The 19,919-nt window shown below is 45.7% G+C and overlaps 1 protein-coding gene across 3 annotated transcripts in view; it reads right to left on the reverse strand.

Annotated features, from left to right (window-relative positions):
* The window catches only part of Sppl3 (signal peptide peptidase like 3), an 84,094-nt gene extending 64,922 nt beyond the window's left edge, over positions 1–19,172 (reverse strand). For 2 of the 3 annotated variants that reach the window (NM_001431833.1, NM_001431835.1), the window contains 1 exon segment: positions 18,724–19,172. In NM_001431833.1, coding sequence (NP_001418762.1) covers positions 18,724–18,746 — 23 coding nt within the window. In that variant the 5' untranslated portion in view covers positions 18,747–19,172. 3 annotated transcript variants of the gene reach the window in all.
* Positions 19,173–19,919: the final 747 nt, after the last annotated feature.

Raw genomic sequence — 19,919 nt, forward strand, 5'->3', positions numbered from 1 at the left:
TGTGGCACCAGCAGCAGTTCCAGAGGATCCAGAACCATCTATGTTTGGTCGGCCTGTCTGTCTGTCTGTCTGTCTGTCTGACAGGAGGCTCTAATTAACCCAGAACAGAAGTCATCTGAGCCCCTCTCCTTTTCTCCTGTGGAATCCCCTGCTGTCACAGAGGAAGGCGGCCTTCATGGACGCCAATCAGAGCTGCACTAGATTGTCTTTATCCAGCTCCATGTGCTGCATGCTGGTGCCACCGCCACCCATGTACTCAATTCACAGTAGACACGGTGTGCCGGGTGACATAGTCCACGGCACCCGAGAGTGAGCCAGCCTGTCTGATGCCATAGACAAAGCCTTGCACTTGAGGTCAAACTAAGGACCTCAAGGCTGCAGGCAGGACGCCCAGGCTGTATTTATTCTGTAAACTAAGTTAATAAAGGATCTACATTTCAATGAGGATATGCCTACGAAAATAACCTAGTCTTTTCTTAAAAATCAGAAACCGCAGCAATGCCACTATCCAGCAGCACCAGCTGATTCTCTCCTGAGGATTCCCACTCGCCAGCTCCTACCATCCCTGCGTGGTGGTGCCACTTAGCTCACACTCATTTGCTATCTTCTCAAAATCTGTGTAGTTCTAAGGCTCTTCAAGCTCCAAGCAGGGCTACTCTACTATTATCTAGACAGCAGCTCTGTGAGGGTTGCATTGTAAGAGGGCCACACATACTTCAAGCTTCTCAATGCCACACAGCATTTTTCTGCTAATAGAGACATTTGCAGCCTGCAGGAAGCAGGAAGAAGAGGACTCTTAATTTGATGCATATGTGTTGCTTCTGGAGAAGTTCTCAATATTATCACTGGATAGTTAACCAAAGAGTCTGTAAAATGAGAGATAAAGGAATGAAAATAGCCAGAGGTTTTGGGTTTCTGTGGTGGTTTGAGTAAAAATGCTCCCCCCTGTTTCCCCACGTTCATATATTTGAACTATTTAGGAAGGATTAGGAAGTATAGCCTTATTGGAAGAGCTGTCACTGGGGGTGGCTTTGAGGTTTTAAAAGTCCACACTAGTTCCAATCTCTCACTTCCTGAAACTTGTAGATCTAATGTGGGCTCTCAGCTACTGCTACAGTGCCATGCCTGTCACCCTGTGCCGTGCCATGAGCCTTCTAAAGCTGTACACAAGTCCCCAATCACATGTTGTCTTTTATAAGAGGCTTTGGTCATGACACCTCCTCAGAGGTAGAGCAGTGACTAGAACAGTACTCTCCTATAAGTCTTTGGAGATAAAGTGCTTATTCAGCAGGAAACAGGCCTAAGTTATCACCAGCACTGCAACAGAAACAAGCAAGCATATAAAAATATCCTTATGAAAATTAATTTTCTAATTTGTAGAGGAAGGACACAGACCTAGTAACTTTAGATTTAATGTTGAATACATCTGGCTAGGAGCAGATGAACTAAGGAAGCAAGTTAACACATGAAAGACATTGCTAACCACAGTGGAGAGTGACTGTGAAGGAGGGGCAGGAGTACAATACCACTGAGGCTGGATCCAAGTGGTGGCAGCATTGTCAAAAGGAAGGACACAGTGGCCCCTGCAGGAGCTGCATTCTTAGTAACTGAGACAGCAACAGCCAATGCTGAATCTGACGGTTACAGACTCTCAGTCACCTTTCCTCACTCTCCTTACCAACTCTCAGTTCTTCTAGTCAAATGAAACAAAGTTGGCCAGCCTTAGATCAAAGAGTGTGTGTGCATGTGCACACACTAAATGTAGCCAAATTCTGCATCTCTCCTTGCAATTTCTCTTTCTACATTCCCTTTGGTTGTCCCCTACCCTGCAAACACACAAGTCAACACAGGTGTCTCAGTTCCCTCTGGAAAAAGTCAGACACTAGACTGCTCTGCGAAGGACTACCTAAAGTCTAACGAAGGGTAAACTTTTTTTTTTTTCTTTTTTGGTTCTTTTTTTTTTTTCCGGAGCTGGGGACCGAACCCAGGGCCTTGCACTTCCTAGGCAAGCGCTCTACCACTGAGCTAAATCCCCAACCCCACGAAGGGTAAACTTTAAGCAGCATCCAGCATATTTATAAAACAAAATACTTGTGTCTTATCACCTTAAATGTAAATTTTGGTAGCAGGCTGCTTTGTCATGGGGAAGTTCTGGTAAGTGGTATCGGAATGGTTAAGCTCTGGGACTGAATGGAGTACTTAAATCAAATGTTTATCATTTCCTTAAATCTGGGGTATACTGCACATACACTGAGGACACTTGAGTATTGTTTGCACAGGAGAACATGATAAGCCATAACTGTTCATGTCATCTGCTCTCCTTGAAGAACACTAAGGAAGGAAGGAAGGAAGGAAGGAAGGAAGGAAGGAAGGAAGGAAGGAAGGAAGAATTCCAATAAGAGAATGTCCTTTGGCTGGCTCGGAATGTGGCTTAACAGGTAGAGTGCTTGCTTAGCAGACATCAAGTCTCGGTTAGAAACAGCACCACGGAAATGGAACATAGTGGCTCAATCCTAGCTGGAGTCTCAGGTTATACTCAACAACATACAGAATGTGAGGCCAGTCTGGGACATGAGACCTTGTCTCAAAGTGGGGAAGGGGAGGCTTTAAGGCTGACCCTTCTCTCTTTACCCACCTCAGCACCCATCCCCATGGGAGTTCAGACCGTAAATGTGTTTGCACTGCTGCACTACGTAGGCAACCTGGAATTGGTCGACACTTCAACACAAGAGTTTGCCAATTCTGACCTTTCTCTTTTCTGTCCTTGAAAGCCATGACTTATCCAGGAAGCAAACTTATTGATACTTTAGCATGAAAAATCTAGAATTGTGGGTTTCTTGTTTAGAGTTTTTTGTTTATCCCTTCCTCAGGAGTATGATGAAAGGTACAATAAAAATCCTGCTCTGTCCAGCAACTTGGCAAAGTGACAAAAAATTAAATCATCATTTTAATGCCACAGAAAAATGCAGAGGGGCTTCAGTAGTAACAATTTTTTAAAAAACTTGTATTTATTTATTTGCTTGTTTATTTGTTGAGACAGGGTTCTCTACATAGTCCTGACTGTCTTGGGTCTCACTATGTCGATCAGGTCAGCCTGAACGCACAAAAGTCCATTTGCTGCTAACCTTCCTTGGGCTGGAATTAAAGGTGTATACCATACCCGGCTGACATGGTACTTTTAATGTAAGTGTAGAGATGTTTAATGGGCTTAGTGAGCAAGCACAGGCACTCTGAAGAAAACATGGATAAACCATCACAACTCATAGAACCAGTCATCTGAGGTAAATGATTTAATTAGAAACTGAATTCAGCAATGTCTCCTTAAACCTTACAGGACACACACTTCATGGTCATCAAACTGCCTCTGATATTTGTTCTCACCTCAAATAAAGCAAACAGGAAAGATACGGCCTACAGGACCTTTCTTCACAGCCCTGCTGAGTGGCCCTGGGCAGCTGCTGGTGGCTGTGCTGCTGTGTGGCAGCTGACAGAGCTCAGGGATGCGTGGCCACTATTCCTGAACACATTACTGACTCACTGCAGCCATGTGTCATGATTTTAATGCACTCATGTGTAAATAAATGCAAAAAATGTCTTATTAGCAGCTAATAAATTCAGATTCAGGGGAGAAGGGCTGCTAAACTGCCACAGACAGAACCACTGTGGGAACAGGGTGACATTGCTTCGTTCTAGTAGTTCAATGAACACAAACTTTTGATTTATGAAAAAACATTATTTAAAGTCTCATATAAAATTTTCTTCAGGTTATACGGAAGGCTAAAGGAGACTGCCATAAATTCAGCATCACAAGTGAAAAGCCATCTCAAAACAGAAATTTAAACAAAACCAATTATAATGTCCTGACTGTAGCTCACCTGTGACCATAATACTCAGAGGAATACTTGTGCATGTGACACTTATACATGTGACACTCATGTATGTGACATGATTTTCCAAATGCTAAATAAACTGTTGGCCAAATTCTAAATTAAAGTACAGTGTGCTTCAACATATAAGCATGTACATTTGGGGACAAAGGGTCATGTTAAATGCTTTGAATTTGTATGCAAAAAATTTCCAACTTAGGTAACCAAAGGAGAGGGCTCCACCACTGAGACAACAGCAGTCATCCACTGTAGGACGCTGGGTTCCACATGGCCTCAAACAACCCCTGCTAGGATGACAACCAACTATGCACCCAGATTTTAGTACTTTCCTCCAAAGGATAATTACTGCAGGTGGATCCAGGTCACTAGGTCAGAGTGCACAAGCCCTGGCACCTGCTGCACATTTACTGAAAAAGCGTGTCTGGTATTACACAGTACTGCTCTGTAGATGAGCACAGAAGAGGCTGTGACTACAGAAACAAAGATGTAAATGCCCATGTTCTGTAAATGTGTGATCCAGCACAACCAAACACATCACGAAACGTTTCAAATATGCAGTTTTATTCAAATAAAAGAATATCTGGAAATTATGTTTACTGAACCAGGAAGTCACTCACCACCAGTATGTTGCCTACATTGAAAATCTGTCACAAGGCAATGAAAAAACAAAACACTGAAACTATCATACTGTTTCAGAATATAAGCAAAGTTAATTAAGTTTAAAATTTTTTAAGTCTTCAAAAAGGTAATAAAAATATTAATTTTAAGAAAAAATGTGGGGGCTGGAGGGATGGCTCAGTGGTTAAGAGCACTGACTGCTCTTCCAGAGGTTCTGAGTTCAAATCCCAGCAACCACATGGTGGCTCACAACCATCTGTAATGGGATCTATGCCCTCTTCTGGTGTGTCTGAAGACAGCTATGGTGTACTCATGCATAAAATAAACAAGCAAGCCTTTAAAAAATAAATAAAATGGTTTTTAAAATAAGCAAAGTAAATGAGCTCTCTTACTTTCTTACCCTCTCTGTCCCTTCTCTCCCCATCCCCACTTCCCCCTCCACATGTTTAAGGTGGCCGGCCTCTACCCTTTCCTCACACCACCCCCCATACCCTGAATAAATTCTATTCCATACTAAAAAAAAAAGAAAAAAGAAAAAAATGTGTCAGGTTTTAGACTAGACCATAAAACTGTTTTGTTATATAAACAAAACTGTATTTTTACATATTGATTTAAAAAAATATATATAAATACAAAATAAAATAAAATAAAATAAAATAAAGCAGAAAGACTTAAAGGAAAGAAGAGGCCACGGGATCCAAAAGTCTCCGTGAACTAAGACAAATGAGTGTGGGAAAAGATAGCGTCGGGATCTGTGGGAGAGGAGACTGAAGAGGAAGAAAGCCCGCCGTCTGCAGGAGCCCCTGAAGTCTCAAGTTAACGAAAGTACCTGATATGGGAATTTACAAAGGGGCTGGAAACAGTTTGTGGTCAGAATAAAGAAACCACCATAGCACCCCGCACCAAATCTCTATAAGAATGTCTACAAGGGTCACTTCATAGTGGGAGTTAAATCAGTAGCCAGTTCATACACAGTAATTTCTGTGAATGCCACACAAGCCTTCACAAAGCAGCACACTAATCCAAAAGTTACCCACAGCAGAACACCATCTGACAGCAAGTCAGCACCCAGTAAACAAAAATCCCCAGTGTCCAGGCAGGAAAGGTGCAGGAAAGTTGAGCTGACCAAAAGAAAAAGTAAGGGGAGGAGTGGGTACCAGAGAGATGGCTCGGTGATTAAGAGCACATGATGCTCATTAGAGGACCTGACTTCTGCTTCTATGTTGGGCATGCTCATGTTTACCCATGTTGGGCAGCTCATAACCCTGTGTAACTCCAGCTCCAGGGATACAGACCCTCTATTCTGGCCTCCACATTCCTATATAGACACATACACATGTACTTTAAAAATTAAAAATCTTTATTTAAAGAAAAGAGCAGGGGTTGGGGATTTAGCTCAGTGGTAGAGTGCAAGGCCCTGGGTTTGGTCCCCAGCTCTGAAAAAAAAAAAAAAAAAAAGAGCATACTATGCTAAGAAGTAGATGTTCAAGGTTAAATGCAGGAGCTCTGGCAGGAGGAGTCTAGGCCTGCAAAATGACAACATCTTAAGTATAAAAAACCATCCAAAACTGCCTTCAGGTAGTGTCAGTGCTTAGCTTTGAGCTCTCTCAGCAGGGACCAGGCACCTGGAGAGAGAGCAGACTTCTCTGCTGTATACCAATTAATGCTCAACACACAGACCAAACCATCTTAGGACTGACTGAGTTACTGACAATCTTTGGCTTATTGATGATTCTTGAATCACTTCTTGAAAACAACATTTATTTTAAATAAAGTGAAATACACCAATCGTTAGGTCAGTTACAGTCTAAATTACAGGTGGAGATAGTGTAACTCCAGCACCATAGACAGAACACTGTACAGCCTGTACTGATAATCACCAAGATAGACAAAAACTGCAAGTGGGTGTGTGGTGGCTCACACCATTAATCCCATCACTCACGGGTGGCAGAGGCAGGCAGATCTCTGAGTTCAAGACCAGCCTGGTCTGCAGACAGAGTGTCAAGACAATCAGGATTACACAGAGAAGACCTGTCTTGAAAACACACAGAGAGATGGGGTGGGGGTAGAGAAAATATATGTTACAAATATGAAGTCATAAAACTAACTCCAGGCTAGATACACTCAGAAGTTAAAGCCAAGTGTTACTCTTTCAAAGGATCCCAGCAAAAGGAAAAAGGGAAAATAGGAAAAAAAAGGGAAAATAACAGAAAATTTTCAAGAAGAAAATCAAATCCAAGCATATTATCTAATTCTATGAAACATAAGCTGACCAACTCCTCAAGTTAAAAGATAACAAAGGCTGTGCTCAGTGACAGAAAACGCTTGGTACTGGTTAAGACAAAACTGGGGGAGGGGGCATAAAGACTGCCACATCAGACAAGCAAGCTTCAGCCAATATTTAAATATAAAGGCACGGATAAGCAATAAATGAATGGCTGGGCATGTTGGCACAAGCCTATAACCTCAGCAATGGGTAAACAAAAGAAGGTCTTGAGTTCAAGACCAGCCTGGGCTACAAGAATTGAGTCATTCATAAGCCGCCACAAAAAAGAATGAGCAAATATCTCCATTAAGACAGAAATATAGCAGCTGGAGAGATGGCTCAGCAGTTAGAACACTGACTGCACCTCCTGAGGTCCTGAGTTCAATTCCCAGCACCCACATGGTGGCTCACAACCATCTGTAATGAGATCCGATGCCCTCTTCTGGTGTGTCTGAAGACAGCTACATTGTATTCACATACATAAAAAAATAAATAAATCTTCAAAAAAAAAAGAAACAAAGTATAGAGCACCAGGTAATTATATAATTAATACAACTGTTTAGGAACCTATAGAAAACCTTTAATAGTTGTAGAGGAAGACTATATTTCAATATGAAGACTATTTGAAATGAATAAAAATATAACAAACTTCGAATTAAAACATTAAAATACTTTACAGAACTTGGAAAATAAATAGGCAAAATACCAAGGAATATTCTATAAAAACTAAGAGCCCAGCATGAAGGCGAGGATGAGACAGAAGATCTCCATGAATTCTAAGTCAGCCATTGTGAGTTACAGTGTAAGATCCTGTCTCCAAACCAACCCACCCACCCACCAATAGTTAGCCCTACGAAACACCAACAGCAAAGCCAAATCACACAGTGCTCACCCGTGATCCCAAGACTCGGGGAGTACAAGAGTCATGAGCCCAAGTCACCTCGACTACATGACACACTTAAGGCCAGCTTGGACTTCAGTAAGACACTGTCTCCAAAAGCAATTCCCCTCAACTTCCCTAACAAACGAAGCACCCAAACCAGAGACTGGGTCTCAACAGGACTGATAAGTGACCTGTAAAATAAAAATTGGCTACTAGTCATTCACTTGCTTAGTTACCATATCCTACGACTATTCTCTGTTCTGTTCAATATTTAAGTAACAAATCCTACAGAGCCGACCTTTCATCTCCTAGCCGTTGGTTACTGTGGTACAGCTAAAATAAACAGCCTTGGCCACTGTCATGATCAGGACAGCCTGTGCTCACACTTCTGCACGCCCATGCAGTAAAGTCTTCCATCGGATGCTCTACCTGCTCGTCGGCATCCATCCCGTGGGCAGGTGGGTTGTAATCACCCAACAGCAGACTCAGGAAGGAGGAGGAGGGACATCCTGCGCCCTTCTTTCCCACCTCCAACAGCTGCATGCCTAGTCAGAGTCAGAGAAGCGAAGCCTATAAACTCACTCTGTCTCACCATTTAGATTTTAATTTTGTGTCCTCGGAAAGAGAATACAAGAACAAGGTGTTGTAGTGCAGGTCTGTGACCTCAGCACACAGAAGGCTGAGACAGGAGGATGCCATGGGGGGTGGGAGAGAGGAAGAGACTAATAGTAGTAAGACTAACCAGAGTCCAAGGCTAGCCTGGGCTAAAGATAGCCAAGTTATAAGTTGGGCTGAAATCCCATCTCAAAACCAAAAGAACTTTACTGGGACACCACCAACAACAAAAACAAAGCAGTTTTTGCAAGAGGCAAGTGCAGGAAACGGGCAGAGAGAGGGCAAACCTTTACGTAGAGCAACTGTGAAGAGACAGAGAAGCCAGCAGGCCTTAATTCTGACCTAAGCCTGAGGCTCTGTGAAGCACAGTAAGGTTTAAGTACACAGGACAAGGTACTGCTTTAAGCTGCCTTCTGATCAGTGATGATTAAACATGAAGAAGAGTGCGTTAAAGGAGAAAACCTCACACTCTTTGAGGTGGCTCAGCAGGTAGTGACCCGGATTCAATCCTTGGAACCCACGCTAGAGAGAAAGCCCACTCTACAGTTATCCTTTAACCTCCACACATGGACTGTGGCATGTTTCTGTGTACACACACACACACACCACACCACAAAATATATAAGTACAGAAAACAACTTTATTTTTGTGACAGGGTCCCACTATGTACCTCTGGATGTCTTGGATTGCTATGTGGTTCACATAGCGTTCCAGAGCAGCCAGAGCTAAATAATAGTTTAACTGCCGCTTTTGCATCCAGGAGATCCAGCAACCTCTTCTGGTCTCTACACGCACCAGAAACTCATGTAGCACATTTACATGCACATAGGCAAAACACTCATCCCCATAAAACAAAAAATGAAGAATTTTAGAAGTGTATGGGCAGTGGATGCACCTCCGTCAGTGTGTGCCCAGCTCATAGCATACAGGGTTTGGAGATGTAAGGATCAGATGCTCAAGAGGAACCCAAACGGGGTGGAGGTGAGGGTGGGGGTGGATGGACAGTGCAGGTCCAGCTGGAGAAGCCAAGTAAAGCGCTGGTCTTTGTGCTGCCAGGACAGCAGGAAGAAGCAGGAAGAAGGCGCCTGTGAAGGTCAGGCCAGCAGGAGTAACTTTTCTTCTGCATTTGCTTCAAAAAGCAACATCCTGTAACTATTCATTCTTCTTTTCTATGTGCTCTGCCATCAGATTATGAGGGACATATTCTACTCTAAAATTCAATGTCTAGGAAACTAGATCTCTAAAACACTTTTAAAAAACCCAAGCACCAGCCATGTGGTGGTGACACATCTTTAATCCCTTTATTCAGGAAGCAAAAGCAGGCAGATTGCTGAGTTCAAGGCCAGCCTGCTCAGTAGAGTGAATTCCAGGAGAGCTAGGCTATACAGAGAAACCCTGTCTTAGAAAAACAAAACAAGGGGTTGGGGATTTAGCTCAGTGGTAGAGCGCTTGCCTAGCAAGCACAAGGCCCTGGGTTCGGTCCCCAGCTCCGGAAAAAAAAAAAAAAAGAAAGAAAAGAAAAACAAAACAATAAATAAAAATTAAAAATTAGGGGGTTGGGGATTTGGCTCAGTGGTAGAGCGCTTGCCTAGGAAGCGCAAGGCCCTGGGTTCGGTCCCCAGCTCCGAAAAAAAGAAATAAAAAAAAAAAAAATTAGAATAAAGCTCTGAGCATCTACTATGTGCAGGTCCACAAAATAAACAACTCTGACCCTACTCTCTGTTGTAGAGTTTTACTGTCAAGAGATGGGAAACCACCACATTAAACACATTCAATGTCACAACAAACAGCATAGGTTTCACCACAAGGCCTTGGAGCAAGAGAACAACATTTGGGTCAGCATGGTGGCTCATCAGGTAAAATACTGCCTGACTTCTGATCCATGTAAATGCCGAAGTGAACTGCAAGAACCAGCTCCCCAGAGGTGTTCTCTGACTCCCATGCAAAGCCTATCATAGATAGCCCTGCCACACTGGCCACGCACACCTGCCAGTAAGTAAAATAAAGTGAGGTTTTAGAACCTTTTAAAGATGACAACATTTCAGATGGACCCCAAAAGGACAAGTCTACATCCCTACCTACATATCTAGAGATGGGACAGGGCCACCTAAGACACTGTAACTAGACAACAAAGACTTCAAAGAAAATGGGATTGTAAAGTCATGTTTGTCCAAAAGTCAGATGTGAAAAGGTTGAGTTTTATACTCTATCAATTGAAAACAGATTACTACCTAAATACAATACAACCAATCCAGCAGCAACCTAACTAAAACCGTCCCCATTAACTTTTCAGCACAACTCTTGGATAATGGCTACAATAATTTACAGAAACATAAAGTCTAAGTTTACACTACAGAAAAACAAAAACAAAGTCTTTTCTCTTTCCAAGATCAATTCCTCCTTCTGCCTTCAAACACACAGTCCTTCTAAAGTGAAACCAAACCCTTTGTGACCCCACTGGTTGTCAAGCAGCCTCACCCCCTCTTTCCTCAGTGGTCTCAAGAGGCCTCTCCACCTTCACTGCCCAGCCCTTAGGGCTGCACCCCTGCGGGATCCGAGCTCTACTACACTAATGACTTCGCTGGCAAAGTCAATCGCTTGGTTTTGGTTTTTGGTTGTTTTTTTTTTTTCCACCGAGGCAGTTAGTCCCTCCCCTGAAGCTCCTGCTGCTCCTCCCACTCGCTTTCCTGGAGCCACAGTCCGCCTCCTCGCCCTCCAGTGTCCTTGCCCACCGGGAACCTCTCGAGTGCTCTGAGCATCCGTCTGGTCTTCTACTCTTTGCCCTCACTCAGTTAATGACCTGTGTCCCCGAGTCCAGCTAAGTGGCTAGCGGGGCTTGTGGTAACGAACAGCCTTTCTTTTTTTTTTTTTTTTTTTTTTTTGGTTCTTTTTTTCGGAGCTGGGGACCGAACCCAGGGCCTTGCGCTTCCTAAGTAAGCGCTCTACCACTGAGCTAAATCCCCAGCCCCACGAACAGCCTTTCTATCTGTATGTTCCCACTAACCAAGGCAAAGATAGAGAGTTCATTCTTTACAATAAATTCTTACTTCTAAGACTTCTAAGATTTTTATAAGCATTTCTGAGAAATGAATGTAAATGTGTAGATATTTAGATCAACAGAGAGCTGTGGATGCCAGCAAAATATTTTTAAACAAAAGCAAGATTTAATCAAACTTTGAAGGTAAAATTAGGCAATGTTGAAGACAAATTAAGACATAACAAGGTCAGACACAACTTTGGGAGCGTCCAGGCTGCCAGGCTGAATGAAGAAACAATGGACACGATTTCTGCTCCCTGCCTGCATGTCCTATTTAGGTCAAGAGTGAAGTGGGCCCACTGCAGGATGGAGGGAAGTGGGTGTGCCCGTCAGACTCCTGTGGGTAAGGAAACTGCTAAGACACTGGAAAAGCCTTCCCCTGGCCTTAGAAGAGTGGAAAACTTTCTTGTGCATTACAGAGAAACCCAGGGAAGTCCACTTGCCCCTCAGAGGACCCACTAATTACTGCATGGAGAAGTGTGATCATTTTCTTTCCTGTGTGAGTGAGCTGCAGTAGTGAACTATGAACCTGGTCGTGAACTAACTACCCAGACCTTAAGTGTACAGCAAATTGCAAGCTATTCTACTTTTTAATGCAGTATCACTGGCGTTCTGATAAAGCAGACATCAAAAAGTTTCCGTGTTGGTTAGACTGCCAACAAGAAAAAGTATTCCTATACTAAAGAACTCTGTCTGGAACCTACCAGAATCTAATAAGTAGAAAATAGGCAACTGCCCTTTAGAAAGCACTGAGCAATTCCGGAAGCATTTTTACAAAGCATCTCACAGAGTCTCTGAAGCCTGCAGAGGACCTGCAGAAGCAATGTGAACAGTACTGCTGCTGGTGGTGCTGGTGGTGGTGGTGGTGGTGGTGGTGGTGTGAGGGTTGCTCAGTGGTACAGTGCTTGACTAAACACTAGGCCTGAGATACATCGAGGTCACAGTCAGAGGTGAAAAAACATCTTTCTCCAACCAGGAAATTCCCAGTGCAAATTTCAATGTATTAAGAGACAGGAGCCGGGCTGGAGAGATGGCTCAGCGGTTAAGAGCACCCAACTGCTCTTCCAGAGGTCATGAGTTCAATTCCCAGCAACCACATGGTGGCTCACAACCATCTGTAAAGAGATCTGATGCCCCCTTCTGGTGTATCTGAAGACAGCTACAGTGTACTTATATATATAATAAATAAAATAAATCTTAAAAAAAAAAAAAGAGAGAGAGAGACAGGAGCCTGTGTGGTCACGTATGCTCAGTGTAAGTGAACACCACTATGGCAGTTTAGATTTGGGGAGAAAGCCAACCATTAATATCAATTCCAAAAATAGTTTTTCTCTGACTTTTCTGCAAATTAGAATAAATCCTAAAAGCAAAGCAAACAAAAAAAATCAAAACTTTCCTATCGGTCTCCAGCAGGCTAAAGCAAAGACCTTTTTGTAGGGCTCCATTAGTGAGACTTTCTTACTTAAGATACAGCCTAGTGACAGGGAGGAACTGTTAAAACATGAAAGGTGACAGTTCTTCCCAAAGGTCACAGGAGCAACATCTAGATCTTCCTATAAAACTGACCCTGGCTACTTTTTTTTTTCTTTTTCTTTTTTTCGGAGCTGGGGACCGAACCCAGGGCCTTGCGTTTGCTAGGCAAGCACTCTACCACTGAGCTAAATCCCCAACCCCGACCCTGGCTACTTGGAATCCCATGGGACACACCTAACAGGTTAAAAGTCTAAGTCTTCCTCCAACTCCTTAAGATTAGAAAGTGTAATATAATATAGAAACTCAGCGTTAGAGTCTCAGTTTATAGAATCACATAAAACTAACATTTTAACTTTCACGAAAGAACCATTAAACTCTAAAAACATAGCCAGGTAGTGGGGCAGGCACACACCTTGAAAAACCCTAGCACTGGGGAGAGGCAGACAAATCTGAGTTCAAGGCTAGCATGGTTCATAGAACAAGGATAGCTAAGGCCACAAAGAGAAACCCTGTCCAGAAACAACATAACCAACCAACCAGCAAACAAAAGGAACCTCTAGAAACAGCTACAGTGCTCTCTAAGGTCAGACCGCACCCAGCACACTACTGCACGGGGAGGAAGCTATGGAAGTGCTAGAGGCCGATGCCCATCTACGGTGACTTGGGCAGTTACTCTGAAAATACTCTTCCACCCCGGCCTAGTGATGCAGGCTTCTAACCCACACTCTGGAGGCAGAGGTAGGTAAACTTGTGAGTTACAGATCAGCCTGGTCCACAAAGCATATATTCTTTCATTTTGCACAAGATGGTTTGATGAAACAGGTAAGAACAATCAAACTTAGTGACTTACTGAAGACACTCATGTGACAATAGAGCTGTGTGACATCTCATATTGCGGTGGCATCTGTCATCTACAACGGGAATGATCACATAAAAAGACTCCAATTTCTTTTCCCTTCAAAAACTTCATAATAAAACCAAGTAATGATTTAGAAACAAATTTATGGAGCTAACATTGGCTGATTTTAGCTTAAATCTCCTATTACCCAGATTGTATCAGAGCACTTTATCCTATAGGCAAAACATGTTTGAATAAGTCTTGTAAAGTCTTACACACAACTAACTATGTTTTAAACTGCATTCTGAAAAAGTGGTAATGCTAAAATCACACTGATCAGAAGAAATACAATGAACGTAACGATGACCTAAGTCGGGGCTGACGTCCACCAGCTCTGAGACCGGTATTCTTCACTCTCTGCACACAGTGTCCATGACCACCTTAGTGGAACGGAGCTCTAGATCCGGTCTGATTAGACAGCAGGACAGGCAAAAGCGATTTGCACTCATCTGCTCAGTAAGAGTGGGTCTACTACCTACCTACTGCAGGATGGGAACTCAACATAGCCTTGGGCAAGGTATTCTGTCTGCCTGTCAGCTCTCAGATAGAAACGCAACAGCCTGGCAACCTTTCATCTCTCACAGAAACACAAACTCCTTGTGCCTTCTCCCTGAGCTCCTAAGCTCTCTATGTTCAGAGCTAGTTTGCTTTTCTTTCTCTCTTTTCTCCAGTCAGGGTCTCTATGTGGCCTGGCTGGCCTGGCCCTGGCCTACGTGTACACCACGGTGGCCTCAACTTAGATATCACTTGCCTCTGTCTGAGTTACTGAGATTGCTAACATCACAGTCACATAGTCTTGACCGAGTCCTTTTATGGTTTATATCTGTGGGTGAGTTACTTACAGTGTTTTTTTTTTATTTTGTTTGTATGTGGAACATGAACACGTGTAACATGTGTATCTGAGTATGGCACAGGACAGCTCTGTGGAGTTATTTTCTTCTTCCATACACAGGCTTGCGAAGCTAAGTCAGTCTCACCTCTGAGCTCTCACCCGCCCTACCTCACAGTCTTTTGAGCCCCAGTTTTTAACTTTCCAAACCTCATAACATGAGCACAAGAAAAATACAAAATAATTACTATGCCAGTTCTTGGGTAATGAGACTCACTTAAACATTGCAGGAAGATGGCTTTCTCCCTACAGAAACAGTAAGCCACGCACAACCATGAGCAGGTTCAAGTGCAGCCCTACACAAAGGTTGCATTGATTTCAAGTGCCAAGTTCAGGCTTCTCACAGTGCTCACATGAGACAACTACTCAGAAGTACACACTGGGCAAGTGTTTCCCTTCAACCTTCAGTGTGTGTTTGCATGCATTCTTTTACTTCCTCAGTGAGTAAAGGACAGACACAGAACCTTGCAGTCAATTCGTGATGGGGATCCTAGGGAGGCTGGGATGTACTCAGTTGGGGACTACTTGCATAATGTGAGTGAGTAAAACCCTGGGGGCTGATCCCCCAGCACCAGGTGAACCCATGTGGCAGCATGTGCCCATAATCCCAGTCCCGAAGAGGAAGGGGTAGAAAGGTCAGGAGTTCAAAGCCAGCCTCAGGTCAGCCTTAAACTTAAGAGGAACCTGAGTCGGGCTGGAGAGGGTTGGAGAGGGCTGGAGAGATGGCTCAGCGGTTAAGAGCATTGTCTGCTTTTCCAGAGGTCCTGAGTTCAATTCCCAGCAACCACATGGTAGCTCACAACCATCTGTAATGGGATGCTCTCTTCTGAAGAGAACTACAGTGTAATAACATATAAATAAAATAAATAAATCTTTTTTTTTCTTTTTTCTTTTTTTTTTTCGGAGCTGGGGACCAAACCCAGGACCTTGCGCTTGCTAGGCAAGCGCTCTACCACTGAGTTAAATTCCCAACCCAAAATAAATAAATCTTAAAAAAAAAAAAAAAAGAGCCTGAGTCAAAGAAAAGAAAAAAGAAAGAAAAGAAACAAAAAGAAAAGAAAGAGAAAACAACAAACAAAAAACCAAAGGCTGAACAAAACAAATGGAAAAAGATCCCAGTGTCCTTACAAACTCCAAGAGGGGCAGTGTTGCTGGCTTGTCGCCAAGCATCCAGAAGATAAGCAGGTAAACAATAGTCAGCCCAAGGTCAACCTGAAATCCTGCGTTCCAGGTCAGCGCTGACGACACAGTGAGGTCCCATCTCAGAAGAATAAGCAGTGTGACAGCCCATGCTGTGAATACTATGGGATGTCAGGAAACCTAGTGGACAGGAATCCTGCAGTAGCCCCTCCATCACAGTCACTACTGGGTTTCCTGGGCAGAAGCTGTGTGCCAGACACTGTGTTCCACGAGAAGAGGACACAAGGTAGTGTCACACAGTGTCTCTCTCTCAAAGTACAGTGAGCAGGCTCAGTATTTACACAAGAAATGGAAGGGGTGATGCAGCCAGGATCACAAGTGTCATAAAGAGATCACCTTCAGGAATGGGCAGAAAGCACTTCTCAGAGAGATGGAGCTTGGGCTAGACCCCTGAATGACAAGAATTTTCTGGGAAATAAACATGTACAAGAAGTCAGAACCACATGATCTTATACATGTGGGGGGGTCTTTTTTTTAACGTTATTACAAAAAAGTTAGATATGTACAAGTCAACAGAATAAAATAACAGACTGGTAAGCTCATCACAGTATGTACCAATCCTAGCAGGCTTGTTTCATACATAACTGACATGTCAGAGGCTATAACATAAGCCTATTTTTAAATACACATTCCTTCTGGGATCTGTTCTCAGACAAATCTACAGGGTCATAGTACATTCTTCCTAAATGCAGAATGCAAATAATCAAACATGATTCTGTTTTTAAAGTATCATCCCCCCCCCCCCCACTCCGGGCTGGGGACCGAACCCAGGGCCTTGCGCTTCCTAGGCAAGCGCTCTACCACTGAGCTAAATCCCCAACCCCTAAAGTTTCATTTTTTTGTATATATCTAAATAATCCAAGTGAAGAATGAGCAAAATATCCAATCTTCAGCTTCCCCGCTGATGTTTCTGTGAGAATGGGTGAAGCAGTGAGAGAGCTCACAAAGCATCATGGGCCACATACTCAGGACTTTACTTGGCCTCTTGAGCCTGTGTCCTCCTCTGGAAATAAGGAAGTTTTCCCCACTTTAGAGACAAGTGAAAGCTGATGACAAACTGATGTGTCAATACTATGTGTTTAGTTCTTGTCCCCTGGCTGACTTGGGAAGAATCAGGAAACAGGGTAGGGGCTGAGCTTCCCAGTCCTCTCCCCTGTGCACCATCCTCTCTCAGGACACTGTGGACTCCGCTCCTGAAATGGAGCTGAAAAGGAGGGGCTGAGGATCAGATCCTGATGGCGCTTCCTTGACTTTAAATCAAATAAAGTCGAGACCCAAGGGAGTGTTTCAAGAGTGTCATGTAAATGATCAGTCTTCACAAGAGGTCTCTCCTAACAAGTAGGACCCATGAGCACCACAGAACTTCCACGTCATACACAGGGAATCGCCCTAAACTGGGATTGCAAGTGTATGCTACTGTGTGCAGCACTTTCCCCATTTCCTGATCACTGTTATTTTTCAACCAATCCATATTCTTTTTACATTCCAGTTCGAACAAAACAAAACAAGGCAAAAACCAGCAAGGCAGCCATGAGGATTCACTGGGAGTCCTCAAGGAGCAGGACAAGCTCTAGTTGTTGCCAGCACCCATGGCAGCACCAACATTACCTTCCCTTCCTAGCCCATCTGCAGGAAAGAAACTGATTCCCTGTGTTCCACACCTGCCACTGAGATGCCCCTCACTGCTGCTCAGAACTATCAAATTCGTCTGTCCTTTTAAACCACAACTGTAGCCACCAAAACCCAACTGTTCTTATAGTCATTTCCTCTCGACTTCCCAGTTATCTTCTTTTTTAGACTGTGTATACATCGCTGAAGTTTGCATTATTAAATTATGTTCAATCACTAACCCTCTGTCAGGACACAGTTGGCTCCTGACTTCGCATAACCATTGTTTTCATATATAACCCGTTTCTTTTACTGTCTCCCTATGGTAGTTACAGCTCCATTGTGCTCCTGACACTAGACAGTCTGTCTGCCCCGAGCTTGGTAAAGGTATCCGCATAATCTGTACTGGCTGCGAAAAAGGCGATCCTTGTACTTTAAGGTTTAGGGTTAAGAAATGAAGAACTAACTCACTTTTCCAATTACAAAATGAAGTGGACCTTCACCCCTACCGTACGGGAAAGTCTACGGTTCTGTACCAAACCACAAGTGTTTTAAACCATCTCCAACCAGGCGGCAGCAACCAGGTTCCCCGCCCCATCCCTTCAACCAACCAACCCACCAACCACCCCGTCTCCTGTTTTCTCAAGCCTCAACCCACTGCTCCCAATTACACCATCCCCACTGGTCCCGAGTAAAACCAAACTCCCTCCACTGCAAACGCGCCACACCTCCGCCCTTCTCACCTCTCTTTCCCCCAAACTTGGACGCATTCGTCACCCCCTTTAAACTACAATGGTATGCCTCAGTCCCTCAACATTCTGAAAAGTCCCACAGACAAGGACTCAACCTGCACGCGCGCGCGTACACACACACACACACACACACACACACACACACACACCCGTAATCGACCCCCCCAGAACACGAACCAGGGCCAGCACTCTTCGAATCCCTAGAGCAGAGTACCAACCCTTACAAAGACTGCCCATGCCCCACTGCTACCGACGACTTCCTTTCCAGAATGTGGTCATCCGAACCGACTCCCCCCTCGGCCGTGCAGGGCTCCCTCGGCGCAGGGCCTCTGCCCACCGTGGAGGCGGCCGCTCCTCCCTCACTACTTGCAAGTTGTGCCTCTTACCACCTGTTCTCGCCAGAGTGGGGTACACCTCAGCCCGGGGCCGCCTCTGCCCACCCTCTCCAAATCCCCCCCTGCTCGCCTGCACCCGCGCCAGTCGGTTCCGCCGTGCCGCTCCGATGACCGCCCCTCCCCCGGGCTCCGAGGACGCCCGCCGCCCGCACCCCGGCCCTGCGAGCACCTGCGGCCCGGCCCCCCCAAAGCCCGCACTTACCACGAATAGGTCTGCTCCGCCATGGTGCTGCCTCTCGGGGCTCCGCGGCTCGCTCGGCCGGCGGCAGAGGGCGCGGCCGGGGGCCCGGCGGCTCGCTCGCACGGCGGACGGGCACTCGGGCTCCGACGGACTCCGACGGGCCCGGCTCCCTGGGCCCCGGCGCGGGCCCGGCTCCGCGCTCGGCCTCGTCAGCCGCGGCGGCGGCGGCGGCTCCGCTGCGGCTCCAAACCCAACATGGCGGCGGCGGCGGCGGCGGCGGCGCGGAGAACAAGGGCCCGGGGCGGGCGAACGGTGGCTCGGGCCCGCGCTCAGTGCGCGCCGGGCCGCGGGAGCGCCGCGCTCGGGCGGCGGCGGCGGCGGCCTGGGGACATGGCCGGCGGCGGCAGCGGCGGCAGCGGCGGCGGCGGCAACGGCTGAGGGGGGCGCTAGGCGGTGAGGCGAGGCCGCTCGGAGCACACCCGCCGAGGGAGGAGGGAGCGGGCGGGGGCGAGCCCCGGCCGCGCGTCACGTGCCCAAAACACGCTCACGTGACCCTGGAGACCCGCCCCTCGCGCGCGGCCCATGCGCGGAGCTCTAGCTCAGCCCGGGCTGGAGGCTACGGTTAGCGGTCGCTGTGTGATAGGCCCCTTCGTCCGGGTCCCGGTGCGCGGCGGTTGACTGCCACTCAGCTGTCAACCTTCCATCAACAGTCGGCCGGCCTGGGTCCTCAACTGCCAGTCAGCTGTCACATGGCGGACCGAACGCTGCATTCGGGATCGCGTGCTCCGCGGTTCCCTGGTTCGTTTCGGCAAACATCCCTCGCGGCGCCAAGTCAAATGCTACTTGCTCGTCTTCCTAGAACAGATCCCAGCGGATCCTTGTTGAGTGCCAGCTAGGCGTCAGCGCCTTCACCTGGGCCCTTGTCCTTACGTAGACATTCTCAGGGAAGAGGTATGGGTTGTTCAAGACGGCTAAAGCACGAAGATTATTTCAGAGTCATGAAGCTATTAATAAAGTCATGGAGAGCAATTAGTAGAGAATAAAGGAAGGGTGCAGGCTAGTTTAGATAGATAGGGTGAATGGGCGTAACTCAGTTGGTAGAGTGCTATGTGTACACCATGTCTTGGGGTGGGGGGAGGCCTTTAATCCCAGCAAAGGCAGGCATACCTCTATGAGTTCAACGCCAACCTGGTCTACATAGTGAGCTCCAGGCCAGC

The sequence above is a fragment of the Rattus norvegicus genome, chromosome 12, assembly GCF_021556685.1.
Source record: "Rattus norvegicus strain SHRSP/BbbUtx chromosome 12, alternate assembly SHRSP_T2T, whole genome shotgun sequence".
NCBI classification, from domain to species: Eukaryota; Metazoa; Chordata; class Mammalia; order Rodentia; family Muridae; genus Rattus; species Rattus norvegicus.